The sequence below is a fragment of the Anomaloglossus baeobatrachus genome, chromosome 7 (genome assembly GCF_048569485.1).
Source record: "Anomaloglossus baeobatrachus isolate aAnoBae1 chromosome 7, aAnoBae1.hap1, whole genome shotgun sequence".
Classification (NCBI taxonomy): Eukaryota; Metazoa; Chordata; class Amphibia; order Anura; family Aromobatidae; genus Anomaloglossus; species Anomaloglossus baeobatrachus.
The window spans coordinates 153,272,583-153,293,430 of record NC_134359.1 but is presented as its reverse complement, the minus strand read 5'-3'; the positions used below and the strand labels follow the sequence as shown (position 1 = coordinate 153,293,430).

Below are 20,848 nucleotides of genomic sequence, written 5' to 3'. Positions count from 1 at the left end.
AATCTATATAAAGCTCAAAGCCATCAGCAGGCTTGGCGGGGCAAAAAGATAATCCTTTTTTCAGGACACCGATCTCACTACTGGACAGTTTATAGCTGGAGAGGTTAAATATCACTCACTGTATACTTTTTTTCTCTTTTTTGTTGGATCCTATGTCCTGCTCGAGTTCCTCTGTAGTACTTTTTCTTTTCTCTCCCCTGGTGGTGAGAAAGTTGGTGATGTGTATTTGCATGTTCCTGGCCACCGGTAAAAAAGGAACACATGAGTTACCTTTGTGAGTGTTGTCAATGGTGATAATCTTTTTATTTTGGACATCAGAAGGTTCAGTTGGGGGTGGAGAGACGTTAATACACTCCTCGGAATCTGAGGATCCGGGTAAGGGTAAATATTCCTCATCTACTGATAGTTCTAAGAGATCAGTGATGTCATTCTCAGGGAGAGTGCGGTTTATAGGGACAGTGTCAAACATTACAGATCCTGAATTCATTTCTCTATTCTTATGGATCCTGTCAATTTGTAGCCTAGGATTTTCCTCAAAATCTGTAGACGTACTCATGGGTGTCCGAGAGGTCGGGGTATGTGTAATGGGATTAACTTCCATAGGGGTGGTAGTAGCCAGAGACAAGGATTCAGGGGTCACAGAAAAAACTTCATCAGTGATAGTGACATTAGGGGGATCTTGGGGTGGTACAACCCTTTGATCGTTTGGTCATAATTTTAAATACACATCGATAATTCCTTTTATTACCCCTCTATGCGAGTGTCATACTTCTGTCCTCGTCACATTAGCTTATCACTACGTGGTTTCCACTGCTATACTAGTTTTTTCTTGGATGATGATACACGGTGTTTGCCTGCAGTCAACGCATGCGCACATCTTTTTTCCCATGGGTCTGAACTCTGTTCACCTCTTTCCCCTTCTGACACTTGCTTCCTTGCGCAGCCGCTCTGCATTTTTTTCCCACGATGTTGAACCTTATTGAACTCGCTCTCTATATGCAAGTCAGGAGCGGTATCTAGCTCCTCTGTAATTACTGCAACACTTTGATGTGGACCTGTATTTATATGTATATATATTTTTTATATATTTTTTCTAGAATATCCGATCTGTCTCCACATAATCTATAGAGCGATGACATTGTTAAAAAATCTCATACACAGTGTGTCCCCTTCTTTCTTTCTTTCTCTTGCGGTCCTGGTGGAAACCTATATATTATGAGTTTATTCTGTTCTTCCTTATTTTCAAAGAGTTTTTCCTCACATTTGTGTCCCCTCTGGGTCCCTCCTATCTTATGTTCCTCTCTGATGTCTCTATAAACTACACTTCCCACTGGTGTGGTGGTCTCCTGCCTTCACTAATCCTATCCAGACGTTACCGGGTTTTTCTGCCTACAATTCGGTTCTAGGTCACCTCTGCACCTGACCGAACAAATAGGTTTTATATATATATATACAAAACCTATTTATAGGTTATATTAATATAGGTTATATTATTATTATATTATATTATATATATATATATATATATATATAAAAAAAACTATGGTTGTCATGGAACACACGTTTATTTTATTTTTTCTTTACAATTTCCTTTGTTAATATATATTTTTTTCATTTGTCACACAAATCATTATATCCATATTTCCCCGCGAATATCCGAAGTAGATGTGAATGTATGTTTTGGGTTTTTTTCTTGCAATTCACTTGATTGCGTCATATAATGGATCATCGTGCACCCTTTCCCGCCCATTTTTTCTTTTTCGGGGCGGTGCTTTGACATCACATGGTCTATTTAAATGTACACTTGTGTCCGTCACAGTAGATTTGATGTATGCTTATATCTGATGGTCCTGAGGAAGGGAGCAGGGCTCCTGAAACGCGTAGACCGATGCAATAATAAAGCTTCATTGATCTGATCCTTTGGCTGGTGATCATTGGCGCGGCTTTGAAGAACCCGTTTTCCACCTCTCTCTGGAATGAACTTTCAGACCTACTTCATCTTGCCTATGAGAAAGGTATAATTCCAAAATCTATACTGGAAGGACTATTGGTTCAGTTCCCAACAATTCCAACCATATCCTTCCTTCCAAAAGTGCACAAAGATGCAACATGTCTGCCTGGAAGACCTATAGTCTCCGGTAACAATTTATGCGAACCTGCCTGCAAATTCTTGGATCACTATTTAAAGCCCCTGGTGATCACATTACCTTCATATATTCGAGACTCAACAGAGTTTTTTAATAGACTCGATGGATTGGTGCTTGAAACAGATATCATAATGGCGATCGCAGATGTTGAGTCACTTTACACCTCAATTAATCATGCTGATGGTCTTGAGGCTGTAGAATTCTTTCTTCGAACCACAAACCTTGACGTTCAGCTGGTGGACCTTCTTCTATTACTATTACGTTTTATTTTAACTCACAATTTTTTCTTATTTAAGGACCGTTTCTATCTCCAAGAGAGAGGAGTTGCAATGGGGGCGTCTTGTGCGCCCTCATATGCAAACCGCTTTCTTGGGTATTGGGAACGGTCCATTCATTTTCCGGATTTTGAGTTTGGCGCAGTCCACATGTGGCTGCGCTATATTGATGACATTTTTTTAATTTGGCAAGGGGAGGTCCACCAGCTGAATGTCTTTGTGCAGCGTCTTAACACTAATTCTAAAAACATTAATCTTACTGTCACCAACAGCACTGAGAGAATCGAATTTTTGGACGTTGTGATCACCAGGGGTCATGATGGTGAACTGTGCACTGATATTTTTCGGAAGAAGACTGCTATCAACTCTCTTTTGGATGCCAGATCCTCCCATCCTTTCCAGGTAATCAATTCAATACCAATCGGACAGTTTCTGAGAGCGCGAAGGGTCTGTTCGAATGACTCTGTATTCGAAAGACAATCTCTAGATCTTGGAAGGCGATTTAAAGCCAGACATTATTCACCTCAGTCTATCCAGAAGGGATATGAAAGGGCAAAAAGAACACCTCGGGAAGACCTTCTTAAGGTGAAAAACAGAACTGCTGATGAAACATTACGGCTCATCACTCCATACCACGCACAATGGCGTAAGATGTCTGCCATAGTTACGAAATATTGGCCGATACTTATGGCAGATCATGACCTTGCCCCCATTCTTACCCCTAGACCAGCTATTACCCCTAAAAGATCTAGGACAATTGGGGACTTGATTGTGAGGAGTCACTACACGCCACATAGCATCAGTAACCCATTTTCCACCCGGGGTCCCAAGTGTGGATCCTTTGCATGTGGTGACTGCGGAGCCTGCCCCCAGATGCAGCGAGCAATTGAATTTTGGGACTCCTCACGATCTAAAACCTATAACATCCTCCAGTTTATCAACTGCCGCTCCATGAATGTTGTCTACTGGGCATCATGCCCATGTGGCCTCATTTATGTAGGTCTGACCACTCGGGAGCTAAGAGTCCGAGTCTTGGAACATCTGCGAGATATTAAGAACGCCGCAAAGGCTCAGAGACCAGAAGAAATAGCTCAATTAAAAAACATACCAAGACACTTTAGGGAGCGGCATGGTTGTAACTGGAGACAGCTCAAGATTAGAGGTATTGATAGGGTTAACATGGGAGCTAGAGGGGGTGATGTCACCAATAATCTACACAAAAAGGAGGCTCGTTGGATTACGACCCTTGATACCGTTAAACCCAGGGGACTTAATGATGCCGTAAGCTTTAAGCCCTTCCTAAAATAAGTTTTGGCCTATAATGGATATCACATCTATCTCATCTCATTTCTACCATGCTCCTTCAAATCTCTATATGCTTTTTCTTTTTCTTCTATGTAATTTCATGACATTGTCATGTTTAAGTCGCTCGATACTATGTATCTTTTCCATGAACTATGACACTGCGGTTTAGTAGATGATGGCTTCGGATCACGTCTCGACCTTGACATTCATTTTATCTTTTTAGGTTTGTTCCTATAGATCTGGCGGTTCCTAGTGGTCAAAAAAAGAAAATGGTTCCTGATTTTTATGAATAAACTCTTCCATCATCCAACAAAAGAAGGCGACTTTTATACTATGTCTATTTGGACTACTATCATGTTTGCCCATACTCTGCCTGACTTTATAATGGAACCCCCGGCTTCCTGCCTGTGCGCACACTGGCTCCCTGACGCCCCTCCCGCCGGTGCCTGGCGTCCCTCAGGATCTTCTGCTGTGCACTTCAGCACGCTGATGATTCCTGGACGCCCACGTGCTATGTGGGACGGACCTCGGTGTGCCGACGCGCGCCGCCATTTGCAGGCAAATACCACAATTGGGGATTTAAACCGCCAGCAGCACACTCCCTGCACCTCCCGATGAAGCGGAAGCGAAACACGTGTTGAGGTGCAGGGCAACGTGTAGTCAGGTGGTTCTTTGGTGGGTCATGGTTATCTCTCTGCAGCGGTTTCCCTCTAACATGTAGCCTTAAAGGGAACCTGTCAGCAGAAATGTCCCCTAAAACCTAACAGATTCCCCCTCTGCAGCTCCTGGGCTGCATTCTATAAAGGTCCCTGTTATGATTGTGCCCACTTTCTGACCGAAAAAAAGTGTTTATAAAGTTGTACCTTTTTGGCTTCTGATTCTGTAAATCCGTCACGGGGGCGGGCTGCCTGATGGCCGTTATTCTGCCCCCTGGTCCTGTATGCCGCCCCCATCGCTGATTTCAATACTTCTGGACGCCGCCCACTGCTCCAGCCATCCCCGCGCATGCCCAGTGCCCATCTCTCGGGGATGAGCACTGTGCCCAGCGTCACGTGCACGCAGGGTTAAGATTATGGGCGGTGCTGTGATGTTTATTCCTAAGCAACCGCCCATAATCGCGGGACCGCGCTTTCGGTGTAGTCACTGCTCCGCGCTCTTCCCATCTATTTCCTGCCTCGGGGCAAGATGGGAAGGAGGCGAAGTGAGGTCAGCAGCAGCGCGCTTGCGCAGAAAGAAGCAGGCCGAGGGGGAAAGCGCGGTCCCGCGATTATGGGCGGTTGCTTAGGAATAAACATCACAGCACCGCCCATAATCTTAACCCTGCGTGCACGTCACCAGCGGTGACGCTGGGCACAGTGCTCATCCCCGAGAGATGGGCACTGGGCATGCGCGGGGATGGCTGGAGCAGTGGGCGGCGTCCAGAAGTATTGAAATCAGCGATGGGGGCGGCATACAGGACCAGGGGGCAGAATAACGGCCATCAGGCAGCCCGCCCCCGTGACGGATTTACAGAATCAGAAGCCAAAAAGGTACAACTTTATAAACACTTTTTTTCGGTCAGAAAGTGGGCACAATCATAACAGGGACCTTTATAGAATGCAGCCCAGGAGCTGCAGAGGGGGAATCTGTTAGGTTTTAGGGGACATTTCTGCTGACAGGTTCCCTTTAATCTTTTATACCTACCGCTGTCAGTACAATCCCTGCTATCCTATGATATGGTCTTCAAATGATATACTAGGATGTGATGTTACATATAATGAAGGTTGATTAATTCATGAACATACTGCTTTCTGTGTAAACACTTGCAGCAGCTAATTTTAAAATCCTGGCTGTCATTACACAGATAATTATACCGGCATTTATATAGTTGTTAACTTTTTCATTATCTGCTACTGCAATATAGAATTGTAAAATGCCATTCAGGCTACTAATAGTATATCACCATAACTTCTAGATCTACTATATTGCATGTTACACTTTTATCACAATTGCTACTATATATTTTTGTATTATCCTGCAATTACTTTGTGATCCAATTATGTGAGACCTCTAGTGGCCAAGCTGGGTATACTGGAATTATTTATATAAAAATCATGCAACTATGCAGCTTTTCATCTTGGCCACTTCTAGTCTCTCATTAACCATATTTCTCATGCAGTTAAGACCTTTTTATACATCTATTCCTGACATGCACGGCTGCCCTGTCTTTTGTGCTTGTGTGCATTGTTTTTAAATCTCACTTTTTTGCACTTTACTGTGTGTTCCTATGTCGCATTGTCCTATAAATAAAAAACATTTTGTATTTTTTGCAAACTTTTCTGGCACATAGCCTTTATTCTTCAACATATTGAATCTATGAACAGAGTCAATTTGTATTTAATTCCTGTTTTTGGTGACTTCTGAAAAACTATATGTATCCCTGATATGGATCAATGTATTCTTTTGTGGCTAATATATTGAAAAATTCAAGGGGGCTGAATACTTTCGCAAGGGACTGTACTTAATGTCCTTTAAAGGAAGTTTATAGCAGTTTTCTGATCATCAGAAGCAGGATTACAAAGACAGGTAACACCTTTATACACACCTGGTAACCCAGGATCCATCAATCACAGCAGTTAATATCACAGTTTGACCCTGCTCCAAGACCTTTGCACAAGCCAATTAGAAGATTCAATGCAAAATATTCTGACAGATTCGGTTCATTATGGCTATGCGCATGTGTTGCTTCCTAAAACAGTAGGAAGTTATAATCTCCAGTGATCAGTGTGAAAAATTGCAATACTAATACTTTGCATTTTTAATACAGATTGTGGTTTTTGAGAATAAAAACATTGACAATAATTAAAAAATACATTTAATGCAAAAACCTGATTTAAACAATAGGTCATTCTCTGATTCTAGGTTCTTTATTAAGGCGAGGTTCACACAGTGTTTGCTACTACAGTCGATGTATGCGTCGACAGAGCCATTGACTATAAATAATACAGTGTGCATCATTTTTGGCCAAATACACCTATCAGAGGTGGGCAGCTGCTTTGCAAGAATTCGGGTATGTGCGCACGTTGCTTTTTACCTGCTTTTTACCTGCTTTTTTGCTGCTTTTTCTTCTGCGCTGTTTAATGCCAAAATGGATGTGTTCTTCTATTCAAGCAAAGTCTATGGGAATTTGGTTTTCTTGTCCGCACTATGCAGTTCAAACTGCAGCCTTTTTGGTGCAGAACTTTGGTCAAAAACTCAGCTTTGCAGTGCAAAACCCAAATGGCAAAAACAATTCACATGTCAGTTGTTTTTGCCATTTGGGTTTTGCACTGCAAAGCTGAGTTTTTGACCAAAGTTCTGCAACAAAAAGGCTGCAGTTTGAACTGCATAGTGCGGACAAGAAACCCAAATTCCCATAGACTTTGCTTGAAAAGCAGAGCACAACCATTTTGGCATTAAACGCTGCAGTTGAAAAAGCAGCAAAAAAGCAGGTAAAAAGCAGGTAAAAAGCAACGTGCGGACATAGCCTTCAGATGCATGAAGTGGCAAATGTTACGTGAATCAAGCCTACATCATAAACCATTTACAAGGTAGGAATTCAAGACGGCTGAACACAGCATGGCTGCTGAATAAGGCACAAATGTTCTGAATATGTGGGTGTTTATAGATACAAGATAAAAAATTAAAGTGAACCTCCAAACCAAAGTAAACATTTTACCATACATAGCCAATGTACAGTCCTCTCCCATCTTCCTCTTGGTCTGACATACAGTATCTCAAGTTATATAGAGTAAGATGACCAGTTTTGAAAGAAAACATGATGACTGCGAAGACCGTTTGCAGAAAAGCATACATGTATGGTTATATTTTTACTTTGAACTGGAAGGTCGTTTTTCAAACGTTGTCTGGCGAGTAAAATTGTATGGTTTTTAAAAACATCTCTGCACAACAAAAATATACGCCCACCAACCTACCTCTACTTTTAATGATAATATTGGAAATAAAATTATAATTACAGTAATGTGTTCTGTAAGTGTCTAGCCAATAAAAAAAATCCCATGAGGAAACAGTTTACAGCCTACCTTCGTCCTTCTGAGGAACTGCTACCCACTGGATCAAAGCAAAGAGAAGGAGAATGACCAAAGAAGCCATCCCAATTCCTCTGAATGTTTCTGCAGCACCTGGAATGCAAAATAAACATTGCAGATATCATGAAGGCTCATACAGTAATTTGAATGCGCTTTGTTGGGCACCATGGATAACCATCGTTGTGGTTTTCATTATAAATGGAACATGTGAAAAGATTCTGGGTGTTAATATTCCTTAATACAATATACAATTACAATGCATATTAAAAGGGACTGTCACTGGGTTTTTGCTGCCCCACCTAAGAATAGCATTGTGTTGTGGCAGTGACCCTTATTCCACTAATGAATCACTTACTGGGCTACTTCCTGCAGTTTTGACAAAATCACCGTTTCATCTGCTGCAGCTGTAACAGTTCTCTGAAAGCTGAACTCTACCCTGCCCACACCAGTGATTTGGCAGCTTTCTGTGTATACTTTGAATAGGCAGAAGATGCCAATCAGTGGTGGAGTTTTTGATACAAAAAGCTCATGAATATGGTGGACCGAGTAGTGGACAACCCTTTTAATTGAGGCAAGCAATTCAAATGTATTTTTGTGATCTCCTTCATGAGTTGTCAATGCACTTTTGGTTAAAATTTGGTAAGTAGGCCACTCCTAGGATGGTTCACCACTACTTCCATAACATTCAAGCATGCAGAATTCAGTAGGACTGACCCCATTTGAGGGAGCTGTCCCCCTGTCCCAACACGGCAGGGCTTTGACCCAACTTACATTACCTCTCCCTGTCTGTGTGATGTCTTCTCTCAGCATCTTTATTGCTCTGTAGCTTCTCCTTCTCGGGGGGAGGGGCCAAAATCTTTGCTCTGCACACACTTACATTAGTTAAATATACAATTATCTTCTTTTCTTGTGATCTGGTCTCGACAGGAATCGAACACCCCAACCTGTATCATTGCAGACAGCCCTTAAAGCTATAAACTAGAGCTTGTATGATCAGGTATTAGAGAATTTGTTTTGTTGAGGGGTGTGCTGTAGTCAGAGGTGTTTGATCCATTAAGTGGCACACACCTATTAATTAGTTAGGTACATTTGAAAAGTTTTGTGCAACTCTTCACAAATCTTACTCCAGTTAGGGACTGGAGAAAGATTTGTGGAGCACCTCATAGCTCATCAAGAATTTGATGAACTGGTGTTAACACGACTCATAGCGTCCAAACTCGACATGTTTTGGTGGATATGGTCAAAACTGGAGGAATACGCTAAAAGTCAAACTTCTTCTGCAACTTCTCAAACCACGTTAGGAATTGTGTGCACGCTGCAGTTTTTGCTGCACATAAACTGCACCTTGTCACAGAGAGCCTGGAAATGTAAAAAAAAAAAAAAGCTTGTAATGTAGGTGCATTATTAGTGCATTTTTGATGCGTTTTTGTTAATGCGCTTTTTAAAAGAAGAAAAATATGATAGGATGGGGTAATGGATAGATAGCTAGAATAGATAGAAAAAGTAGAAAGAATAGATATATAGAGAATAGATCGGTAGATAGAACATATAGAATAGACAGAAATAAATAAGAAAATACCTCAATAGAGGGATAAACACCCCTCCAAGTCCGACGTAATCCACACGAGGTCCTATGATGCTTCCAGCACTTCTACATATCTGAAGCTCACAGCGAGCGTCATAGCACAAGACTGCCTGCTGTGAGCTCCACGAAGCAACTGAAGTGAGCAGCGCGTTAAGTTGTGACGTCACTCAGGTGATTTCCAGTCACAGCTTGAGTCCTCCAGCTGTGACAGCAAATCACCTGAATTACGTCCCGCTGATTGCGCCGCTCACTTCTTTCACTTTGGTGATTTGCTGTCACAGCTGGAGTCCTCCACCTGTGACCTCAAATTAAGCTGCAACTGAAGTGAGCCGCGCGATCAGTGGGACGTCACTTAGGTGATTTGTGGTCATGGCTGGAGGAATCAAGCTGTGGCCGCGGGTAACCTGAGTGACGTCACCGCTTATCACTTGGCTTACTTCAGTTGCTGCGTGGAGCTCACAGCGAGCAGTTTTGTGCTATGACGCTCGCTGTGAGTGTCTGATATAGCAATGCTGGAAGCGTCGTGGGACCTCGTGTGCATTACGTCGGACCTGGAGGGATGTATGGAGAGTTAATAAAGTGGTGAAAGAGGGGGCTTTTTTTGTCTTCTATTTCAAATAAAGGAGTTTTGGGATGTTTGTGCTTATTTACTTTCACTTCCAGATTAGTAATGGGTGTGTCTCAGACGCCTGCCATGACTAATCTAGGACTTAGTGGCAGCTATGGGCTGCCATTAACTCCTTATTTCCCTGATTGCCACCACACCAGAGCAATCGGGATGAGCCAGGTCCCGGGACTGTCACATCTAATGGATGTGGCAATTCCGGACAGCTGCTGGCTGATATTTTCAGGCTGGGGGGTTTCCCAATAACATGGCTCTCCCCAGCCTGAAAATACCAGCTCTCAGCTGTAAGGCTTTATCTTGGCTGGGTATCAAAATTGGGGGACCACATGCCAGTTTTTTTTTTTTATTATTTATTTATTGCACTGTACAATAGCTACATGGCGCCGGTGATGAGAGAGAGAAAAAGAGAAAAAGAGAGAAAGAGAGGGAGAGAAAAAAATAGAGAAAGAAAGAAAAATAGAGAAAGAAAGAAAGAAAGAAAGAAAGAGAAAGAGCGAAGGAAAGAGAAAGAAAGAGAAAGAGAAAAAGAGAAAGAGAAAAAGAGAAAGAGAAAGAAAGAGAGAAATATGTGAGAGTCTGGCTCAAGATATTTGACAGCGTCATCATTCCTATACTGCTGTATGATAGCTGTTGATGTACTGGTCCCTGAGGAAGAGGTTTTCACCTCGGAACGCGTAGGCCTATGGAATAAAAAGATAGTTCATTATCATCAACATTTCCACATCTTCATTTCGGCTGATGCGCGGTGTTAACCCCTTCTCTACTCCATTTGAATGTTCATCCACGTGGGGCTGCAGCAGACGCCAGTATCTCATGCGCACTAGTGGTTGTGACTTTCACAACCAAATTCGGTGAGTTTATATTCCTATATACCCTACTTATCCATCTGGTATTACACTATTAGCGCTCCTTATTTTCAGATCTATACTACTGTATGGCAGTGAGGTATGGGGCCCAGTAACCTACCCAGACCACACAAAGTAGGATTCCAGCCCAACCGAAGTCTTCCACATGGAGTTCTGTAAATATCTCCTCCAAGTCCATCGCAGCACCTCAAACATAGCCTGTCAGGCAGAGCTGGGCCGATTCCCCTTATGGCTCAGTATACACAAGAGGGCGCTATCACGCAGAACAGCAACCCCAGCTCCTACCATCATAAAGCCCTGCTGAGCCAGAGCCCAGAGCAAGCCAGGAACCCCAGCAGCCAGTACAGCCAAAGTCAGCAACACACCCTGACAAAGGCCCAAATAAAAGAAATCACAGAGAGCTGCAAGATGCAATACATAGACAATTGAGAAAATGAATTAGAGAGCTTTCAGAAACTCACCATCTACCAGTCACTGTGGAGGGATACAATTTGGCCTCATATCTGGAAAGGTTATGCCACCCCAAAGACAGGCAGACCCTGAGTCTATACAGACTGAGTGCCCACAGCCTAGAGGTGGAAACAAGGTGGCACCGACAGACATACAAGCCGCAGGAGAACAGACTGTGCCAGTACTGCCAGCAGGGGGCCCTGGAGGACGAGGCGCATTTCCTGCTGCACTGTAACAAATACTCAGTAGTAAGGGTCTCCCGCTTCCAGAAACTTACCACTCATACCCTGGACTTTCCATCCATGGACGAGGAGATGAAACTCTGCATGCTACTGGGGGAAGAGGAATCAATGGTGGAGATCGCCGCCCAATAGGTCACCACTTGTCATAAGCTGAGAGGAACATAAGGCCCCTAAAAGGACTTTCAGAGCCCAAATTGTGCCCCCAACTCCCCATAACCCTGATCCCCTCCCACCGCACTAACTGTATTTCTCTTGCTTTGGCAACACTAATTGTATTTTGGTCCTGCCAATAAAGCATATTTGAATTTGAAAGAGAGAAAGAGAGAGAGAAAGAAAGAAAGAGCGAAAGAGAGAGTGAGAGAAAGAGAGAAAGGTAAAGAGAAAGAAAGAGAAAGAAAGCGAAAGAGAAAGCGAAAGAGAAAGCGAAAGATAACAAGAACGAGAAAAAGAGAGACATACCAAAATCACTCCAGCACTGATTTTGTCATTCTGGAACCAAGTTGGTGAGCTGTGTTTTTATTGACAAAACCGTTGGTAAAACGTATGCAAAACGCAAATAGTTTGTAACCATGCGTTTTGTCGTGTGTTTTTCATCCCCTCATTGATTTCAATGGGTGAGAAATGTTGACAAAAATGCAAGAAGAATGAACATGATGCTTCTTTTTTTTGTCACAAACGTTTGTAAAAAAAATAAAAATAAAAAAAAAAAAATGCTGACAAATAGACTCCAACGGGCGCACAGACTTCTCATAGACTTTGCTGGGAAATCAAAAGTCATAAAGTTCTGACAACAAAATAACAACAAAAAACGCAGCAACAAAAACTGCAGCATGCACATATAGCCTTACACCAGATTATTGCTTAGATGAAATGGGGCAATCATTTTTATTTTTTTTTTTAAGTTGTGAAAAAAAAGTAAATTTAAAAAAAATAAAAATTGGTTTGTGTGGCCATTTTCTGAGTCCTGTGAATGTTCGTTATTTTTCCGGCAATGGACTTGTATTATTGCTTGATTACTTGTGTGTTTAGGTGATGTTTCTTTGTTACATTTTGGAGTTTATGCAATGTTTTGAAAGTTTTCGTTGCATTTTAGGAGAGAAATTGCAGTGAATTCAGATGCTTCAATATTTTTTCCCATTTCAGCTTTCTCTATATGCAATAAATATGTTTATTTTTTATTAATTTGGGCAGGTATGCTGTCATGTGGTGTTCTAGTCTTGACGCATTACGTGTCACGGCAGCATCGGGCTCTGTTCAAACTGCAGTCTGACAAGCAACCTGATGTCTCCAAGTTGTTCAGCCAGAGCTGGGCGTCAGCTGTTTAATGTGCTCTGTTCCTTAGTCCTGCAAGAGTTAATTCCTGGGGAACTTTGCTAGGAGCTCAGGTTGCCAATTGCCAATGAAGGTCATCTACTTACTATACAAGATCTCACTACTCCGTGCCGATTATAGCTGCTAGCATTTGCTCCAAGCGATACTGGTCTTATAGGGGAACTTGTTGATTGTGATCTTTGTTGCGATATTGAATGGTATGAATGTTCCCCTGTTGTACATTACTACATTACCCTTTTTTTTGCTTCCCTGTACACGTATTGTCTCTCCTTTGTGTTTTGAGTGCAGTGTGTACGAGTTTCGGTTCTCCCTCGTCCGTGTCATTTTGTGGGGGTTTGTTTCTGGGTTTCTAGCTCGCTCCCTGAGTGGGGGTGAAGTTGTATCAGGGCTTGGATAGGAGACAGGGCGATGTCGGAGGTTCGACCCTGACTACCATCAAGCTTACCGTCAAGATAAGGGACAGCGTAGGGTTCCAAGTCTGAGGGTCAGCCTAGCCCCTGGCCTATTATTACATACACTGTGACATTATAATCGGCCAAACCACCAATGGTGGTTACACCCACGGACTCTGTCACCAGCCTAGCGAAACAAATACAGGCATCAACTCTTCAGGTAGCAGAACTGAGGGGGCAGTTCAGCTGCAGGTCCAGTCTCCTCCCACGATACAGTTGGGTTTGGAGGCCTGTGCTCCAGAGCCCAAACTACCTCTTCCAGAACGGTTTGGTGGGGATCGCAGTCGGTTTGTTACCTCCCGGGAGGCCTGTAAATTGTATTTCTGAATGCTTCCTCACTCTTCTGGGAACTAGGCCAAGCAGGGTGGGGATTGTGGTTTCCCTGTTAAGCGGTGATCCACAGTCATGGGCTTTTTCGCTGCCTTCCGATTCCCCTGTGTTTGCCTCAGTGGCAGTTTTTTTTTCCGCTCTTGGTCTCATCTATGATGACCCCTATAAAGTGTCGTTGGCCGAGATCTGTTCACTTAAACAGGGAAATCGACCGGCAGAGGATTACTGCTCCAAATTACAGTGATAGTCGCTAGACACCCAGAGGAATGACCCAGCTCTCAAGAGCCAATTTTTCCAGGGCATTTCTGAGAGGGTGAAGACGGCCTAGGTCATGTATGAGACCCCTCCTTCTCTGGAGTCTGCAATGGCGTTAGTAATCCGGATAGATCGCCGGTTCCATCAGAAGTTTCATGAGACTTTGTCTATCTCGGAGGGAACAGCATCTCCCGGGACACCCCAGGATGAGCCCATGCAGCTTGGGAGGAATGGAAGGGGGGAGTCCCTCGCTTGTAATGCTGGTGGAGCATGTTTTTTCTGTTGTAAAAAGGGTCACTTTAGTAATACATGTCCCCTCGTACCTTAGAAAGGTTGGCTGTCGGAAAACTGCTAGGTTGAGGCAGATTGGAGGATTTCTGCCTGGGCCTACACATCTGCTCCATGATGACTACTCAGTGTTTGTTACCTGCCAAGGTAAAGATTGGGGGTTATGAAGTAGTCATCAAGGTTGTTTTGTATAGTGGGGCGGAGCAAACATCATTGATGAGCACTTTGCCCGCTCTTCTGGGTTAAGGGTGGATGAGTTACCCAATCCTATTCGGATTGTGGCCATTGACTCGTCTCCCCTGTCTCGGGTTCTTCAAGGAGTGCGTTTACGATTTGGAACTCCGTATTGGAGTCCTCCGCAATGAGCGTGTGGTCAGGTTCTGAAGGACCTACCTGCACCACCACTGGATTTTCCCTAGCTCTCACTATACAACCCAGTAGTTGACTGGAAGACTCAGGATATTGTACATTGGAGTCCATATTATAAAGCTCACTGTCTGAGGACCTGTGTATCTTTGGTTACCCCTAGTATTGCTGAATTTTTGCCTGAGTTCAAAGATGTAGTCTCTGAAAAGGGTTGTTGGGAGTTGCCGCCGCGCAGACCATACGACTGCATGATAAAGGTTAAAACCAGGGGCCAGGTTGCCCAAATGCAGACTACACAATCTGTCCTGTCTGGAGAGACTCTCTCTCAAGCAGTACATTACTGAGTCTGGCCAATGGGCACATTAGGCCTGCTTCCTCTCCGTTTGCACCTGGGTTTTTTTGGAAAGGAAAAAATGGTGGATTATGACAGTGTCTGGATTAGCGGGAGCTAAACCAGATTACAGTTTGTGATCCATTTCCCATGCGTCTTAATCCAGACATGTTTAACGAGATTGGAGGTGCTAAGTGGTTCTCTAAGCTCCATCTTAGGGGGGCCTATAACCTCATCAGGGTCCCTGAGAGGGATGAGTGGAAAACTGCGTTTAATACACAGTAGGGACATTATGAGAATCTGGTAATGCCTTGGGCTAACCAACGCGCCTGCTGTATTCCAACATTTTATTAATGATGTGTTTGCTCACCTGTTGGGTAGAGTTGTCGTTATTTACCTGTATGATATCCTTATTTACTCCCAAAATCTTGAGTCTCACAAGGAACACATCAAACAAGTGTTACAGGTACTTAGGGCAAACAAGCTTTACGCTAAACTTGAAAAGTGCATCTTTATGGTGCAGGAATTACCTTTTTTGGGGTACATTATTTCCGCGTCTGGGTTCAGGATGGATCCCACCAAGGTGCAAGCGGTTTTGAATTGGGAACATCCAGAGAACCTTAAGGCACTATAGCCGTTTTTAAGGTTTAGCATTACAGAAAATTTATAAAAAATTTCTCTGCCATTGCCAGACCTCTGACTGACATCATTAAGAAAGGGACGGATTTCTCCAACTGGTCCGAGAGTGCTTTACACACATTTGAGTGTCTTAAAAAGTGTTTTGCGTCACCACCGATACGTGTGCAGCTCAATATGTCTCGTCCATTTACTATAGAGGTGGACGCATCTGAGGTAGAGGTAGGGGCTGCGTTGTCGCAAGGTCCATCATTGGGTAAACTTCGCCCTTGTGCCTTCTTTTCCAGGAAGTTGTCACTTGATGAATGAAATTATGACTTAGGTAACAGTGACTTACTCGCCATTAAGTTGGAATTTGAGGAATGGCGACACTTCCTGGAGGGGGCCACCCATCCGGTTACCGTGATCACAAGAATCTACTGTAAGTTGAAACTTGAGACAGCTAAGCGCCTTTTCCCCAAGGCAGGCTCAGCGGTCCTTGTTTTTGTTGTATTTTTTTTTTTAACAGGTTCAATTTCTTTGTCACCTACCACCCTGGTTCTAAGAACAACAAGAAGGCGATTGCCTTGTCCAGGTGCTTTCCTGGGGGGGGAATCTCAGGAGGAATCGGTGCCAATACTGAGGAAAGGGGTAGTTGTGTCAGCACTCAGTACTGAGGTGGAGTCAGAGATTGCTGATGCCAAGGTTGAGGCACCATTTGGTGTTCAAGCGAACAAGTCATTTGTTCCCCTGACACTTCGGCTTAAGATTCTGGGTGAGCACCATGATTCTGTCTTAGCTGGTCATCCTAGGGTGAAAGGTACATTATACCTCCTCCTGCGTCGTTTTTGGTGGCCCAGGATCTGCAGGCATGTGGTCTCCTATGCATTCGCGTGGACAGTCTGTGTGCGGTCCAAACCTTCGCACTCCCATTCGTCTGGGTGTTTGCTACGGTTGGGAGTGCCTAGCAAACCCTGGACGGATATAGCCATGGATTTCATTACAGATCTGCCCCTCTCTGCTGGCAATATATTTCTTTTAGTGGTGGTTGACAGGTTCTCTAAAATGACCCACTTTGATTGTCTGCCTAATGCTAAAACACTAGCCCATGTTTTCATACGTGAGATAGTCAGACTCCATAGACTTCCATCTGACATCGTATCTGATCGGGGTACTCCGTTCATTACGAAATTATGGAAAGCATTCTGCTCCCAGTTGCAAGATCAGATTGTCACACTCTGGCTTTCCAGCCACAATTCAATGGTCAGACAGAGCGTATGAATCAAAACCTGGAACAGTATTTGTGCTGCTTTGTATCTGATAATTAGGAGGAGTGGTTGGCGTTCCTTCACCTGGCAGAATCTGCTATTAGCAACTACCGTCGTGAGTCCTCTGGGGTATTGTACTTCTTTTCTGTCTATAGTAAACGTCCTCAGTTTTGTACATTGCATGAAGGTTATTGTTCCAGGGTACCGGAGGAGGACCAGGCAGGTTTCATTTTATCATCTACATGGTGTAATATTCAGCAGCATTTACATAGCATGAGCAGTAGATTAACCGGGTGACTGACTATGGAAATGTGTCTGGCCCAGATCTGTGTGTGGGTGATTGGGTGTGGTTGTCCACAAAACACATTAAACTAAAAAGGTACCTTCTCTTAAGTTGGGTCCTCATTTTATTGGTCCCTTCAAAATATCGGCTGTCATGAATCCGCTAGCCTATTGGTTGGCATTACGAGCGGTATACAAGATCCACAAAGTATTCCACAAGTCTCTTTTAAAGAGATTTGTAGGTCCGGGAACCCAGCTTCCCGTCCCTCCTCCCCCTGTTTTGGTTGACAGTGTACTGGAGTTTGAGGTAGCTAAAATTATGGATTCTCGAGTTGTGCACTGTTCCCTTCAGTATCTGGTGCACTGGCGGGGTTATGGTCCTGAGGAGAGAAAATGGGTGTCAGCATCAGACATCCATGCGGATTGCCTGGTCAGGGCCTTCCATCAAACACATACAGAAAGACCCAGGTCTGTGGGTCTTGAGGACCTTGTAGAGGGAGGGGTACTGTCATATGGTGTTCAGGTTTTGACGCATTAGCGTTGCGGCAGTGTCGGGCTCTGTTCACACTGCAGAGTCTGATAAGCAACCTGATGTCTCCTAGTTGTTCAGCCAGAGCTGGGCATCAGCTGATTAATGTGCCTTGTTCCTCAGTCCTGCAGGAGTTAATTCCTGGGGAACTCTGCTAAGTGCTCAGGTTGCCAATCAAGGTCATTACTTCCTATGTAAGATCCTGAATCGCACTACTCAAGGCCAATTATAGCTGCTAGCTTTTACTCCAAGCGATACCGGTCTTATAGGTAAACTTGTTGATTGTGCTCTTTGTTGCGATATTGAGTGGAGTTAACGTTACCCTGTTGTACGTTATTACATTCCTATTTCTTTGCTTCCCTTGTAAACATATTGTCTCTCCTGTGTGTTTTCAGTGCAGTGTGTTCGAGTTTCTGTTCTCCCTCGTCTGTGTCAATTTGTTGGGGTTTGTTTCTGGGCTTCCAGCTCGCTTCCTGGGTGGGGGGGAGTTGTATCAGGGCTTGAATAGAAGACGGGGCCATGTTGGAGGCTCGACCCTGGCTACCATCAAGCTTACTGTCAAGATAAGGGACAGCTCAGGGTCCCAAGTCTGAGTGTCAGCCTAAGGGCCCCTGGCCTGTCATTACAGTGGTGTATGTATTCAGTAATAACAAATTTCATTATTTACCTTTTTCGTGATTTTTATTTTTTGCTTTTTTTAATCTGATTGCCTATGAAAAATATTTCATAGATACAATGTAATCCAATAATGTTGCATTGTATGGTAAAAAAAAGACAAATCGACTATGAAGCTTACTCATAGGAGATCTCATATGGCAGACATGATGGCCTTCAGATCTCACATTGCAGACACAACGTATTGGTGGGCATCAAAAGTAGCGGTTGCCATCTTAAAGACTTTAAAATATCGCCAACGTCATTTGAAGAACAGCGCCAGTGTTTGCATACTGGGTAGTCTTAGAACACACACTAAAGGGTACTTTACATGCTGCGACATCGCTAGCGATCTCGTTAGCGATGTGAAATTGTAGATCGCAAGTGCGATCTTTCGAGATCGAACATAGGTCATTTTACGCATGTGCAATCTACAATTTCCCATCGCTAGCGATGTCGCAGCATGCAAAGTACCCTTAACAGTAAGCTCTAGTGCCAGCTCTTTACTGCTGATCTGAGCTGGCAACACAAAGAGCGCTGTCATTGTGCACATCACACTGTGACAGAGAAGGGACTAAAGGCCCAGGCACACACAACGACTTACCAGCGATCCCGAAAACAGTGCGACCTGATAGAGATCGCAGGTAAGTCGCTGGAAGGTCGCAGGTGAGATGTCACACAGTCAGATCTTACCAGCGATGCAGGAACAATACAGGTCGCAGTAGCGACCTGTATAACGATCTCAGCAGTCACTGTGACCCAGCAGGACATCGCCTTTGAAGAAAATGGCCTGGACCATTCTGCAACGACTAGAGATCTCACAGCAGGGGCCTGATCGCTGGTAGGTGTCACACATAACAAGATCGCTAACGGGATCGTTACTGCGTCACAGAAACCGTGACTCTGCTGCGATCTCGCTAGCGATCTCGTTATGTGTGACGGTACCTTAACGCAGGCCCTGAAAAAGAGTATCACTAATGATGCTTTGTTTCAAATAGGTGGCAGTGACCACAGCCTTTGACACATCGTTTGACTATCCCAGCATACATTGGGATTCTCAGACTATCAGTCATCAAAAAAAGAAGTAGTAAAAAAATAAAGTAGTTAGTGTACTGAGGGAAGGAAATTTTTTAATTAACATATATTGGAAATTAGTTTAGATTCTGGCATTAAATAGGTAATTATGATGAAAATTACTTTATATGTGAGACCACTGTTTGAAATGATTCAATTAGAGCTATCTATGATCACATCAGTCTCTGTAACACAGATATTACCTGCAATGCATTGAGTGGGCTCAGGAGATGTTCTACCTGTTAAATAAATGCCACTGCCAATGACTGACAGTGGCATTTAACAATTGCTGGCAGGGGGCGCATCATTCCAGGTTACTATCGGTGTTCTCACAATGTGATTGCAGGATGCCAGTATGTTGTCTTGACAATCGGAGGTCTGCTAATGACCCACATGTGTCTCATTATGATTCTCCTGTGAACGCTGGCCAGCGACCAGTGTTCATACGAGATTGTGATTTAGGTATACATAGCAGTGCTGCAGCACTATGTATAGCACAGACAATCAGACAATCGCAGGTTCAAGTCACCTAAGAGGACTATTAAACACAGTTAAAAGTGAATTTAAAAATAAAATATGACAAAAATAGTAACCACAAGAGTTCAAGTCATCTCCCTTTTGTCGCATTAAAATTATAACAAAAAAATACACAGAATTGGTATCTCTGAATTCAAAAAAAGTCAAGTAAAATAAATTACTCTAAATTGTTAACAGTAACGAGAAAAAAAAAACAACAATTTTTTTTTGGGGTGGGGGGGGGGGCGGCAGCAAGATTGTAATAAGAAGCAATCAAAACACCATATTTACCCCAAAATGGTTTCAATAAAAATGTCAGCTCAGCAAATAAATATGCCCTCACACAGCCCCATATTCAGAAAAATGAAAACTTTACAGTTCTTAGAAAATGGTGACCTCCAGCAAAGTTTTTATTTTTCGATTTTTTTCCACTACCTAAATAAAAAAAGCTACAAGTTTTTTTATTTGTATACATTTACTGACAACGAGAATCATATTTTCAGGTCAATTAACAATATAATGAACATTTTAGATAAAAAAAGAAAACAAAAACAATTGTGGCAATTTCAACACGCTTGGTATTTAATTTTTCCCCCGTTCTCCAGTACACTATATGGTAAAATGTATGGTGAGGTACAGCAATCCCAAATATGATTATGTATAACAGCAATAAAATTCAATCCTTTATTAGTATTGATTAAAAAAGAAGAATCCAAGTTCCTCTTGTTCCACAAATCAATTCAAAAAGCCATCACCATGTGTAGTTGATTCTATATACCCAATCTGTAGGTCATCGGACCATATATATGGGATTACACACAGTGGTGGCCACTAGATCAAAAAAACATAACAAAAAAACACAACAAACATAAATGAAGTATTATTGCCAAGATCAAGGACAGTGGTCCAGAAAAATAAACTTAGCAGAAACAATTAATATACCTAAAAAAATATGTCACAATTCCATATATACTGACAATGGTCAGGCAACAAG

General features: G+C 43.1%; 1 protein-coding gene across 4 annotated transcripts in view; it reads right to left on the bottom strand.

Moving 5' to 3' along the window:
• MFSD6 (major facilitator superfamily domain containing 6) overlaps positions 1-20,848 on the bottom strand; it is a 505,191-nt gene that overhangs the window by 248,104 nt on the left and 236,239 nt on the right. For all 4 annotated transcript variants that reach the window (XM_075317766.1, XM_075317765.1, XM_075317768.1 and 1 more), the window contains one exon: positions 7,789-7,887. In XM_075317766.1, coding sequence (XP_075173881.1) covers positions 7,789-7,887 — 99 coding nt within the window. The remainder of the gene's footprint in view (positions 1-7,788; positions 7,888-20,848) is intronic.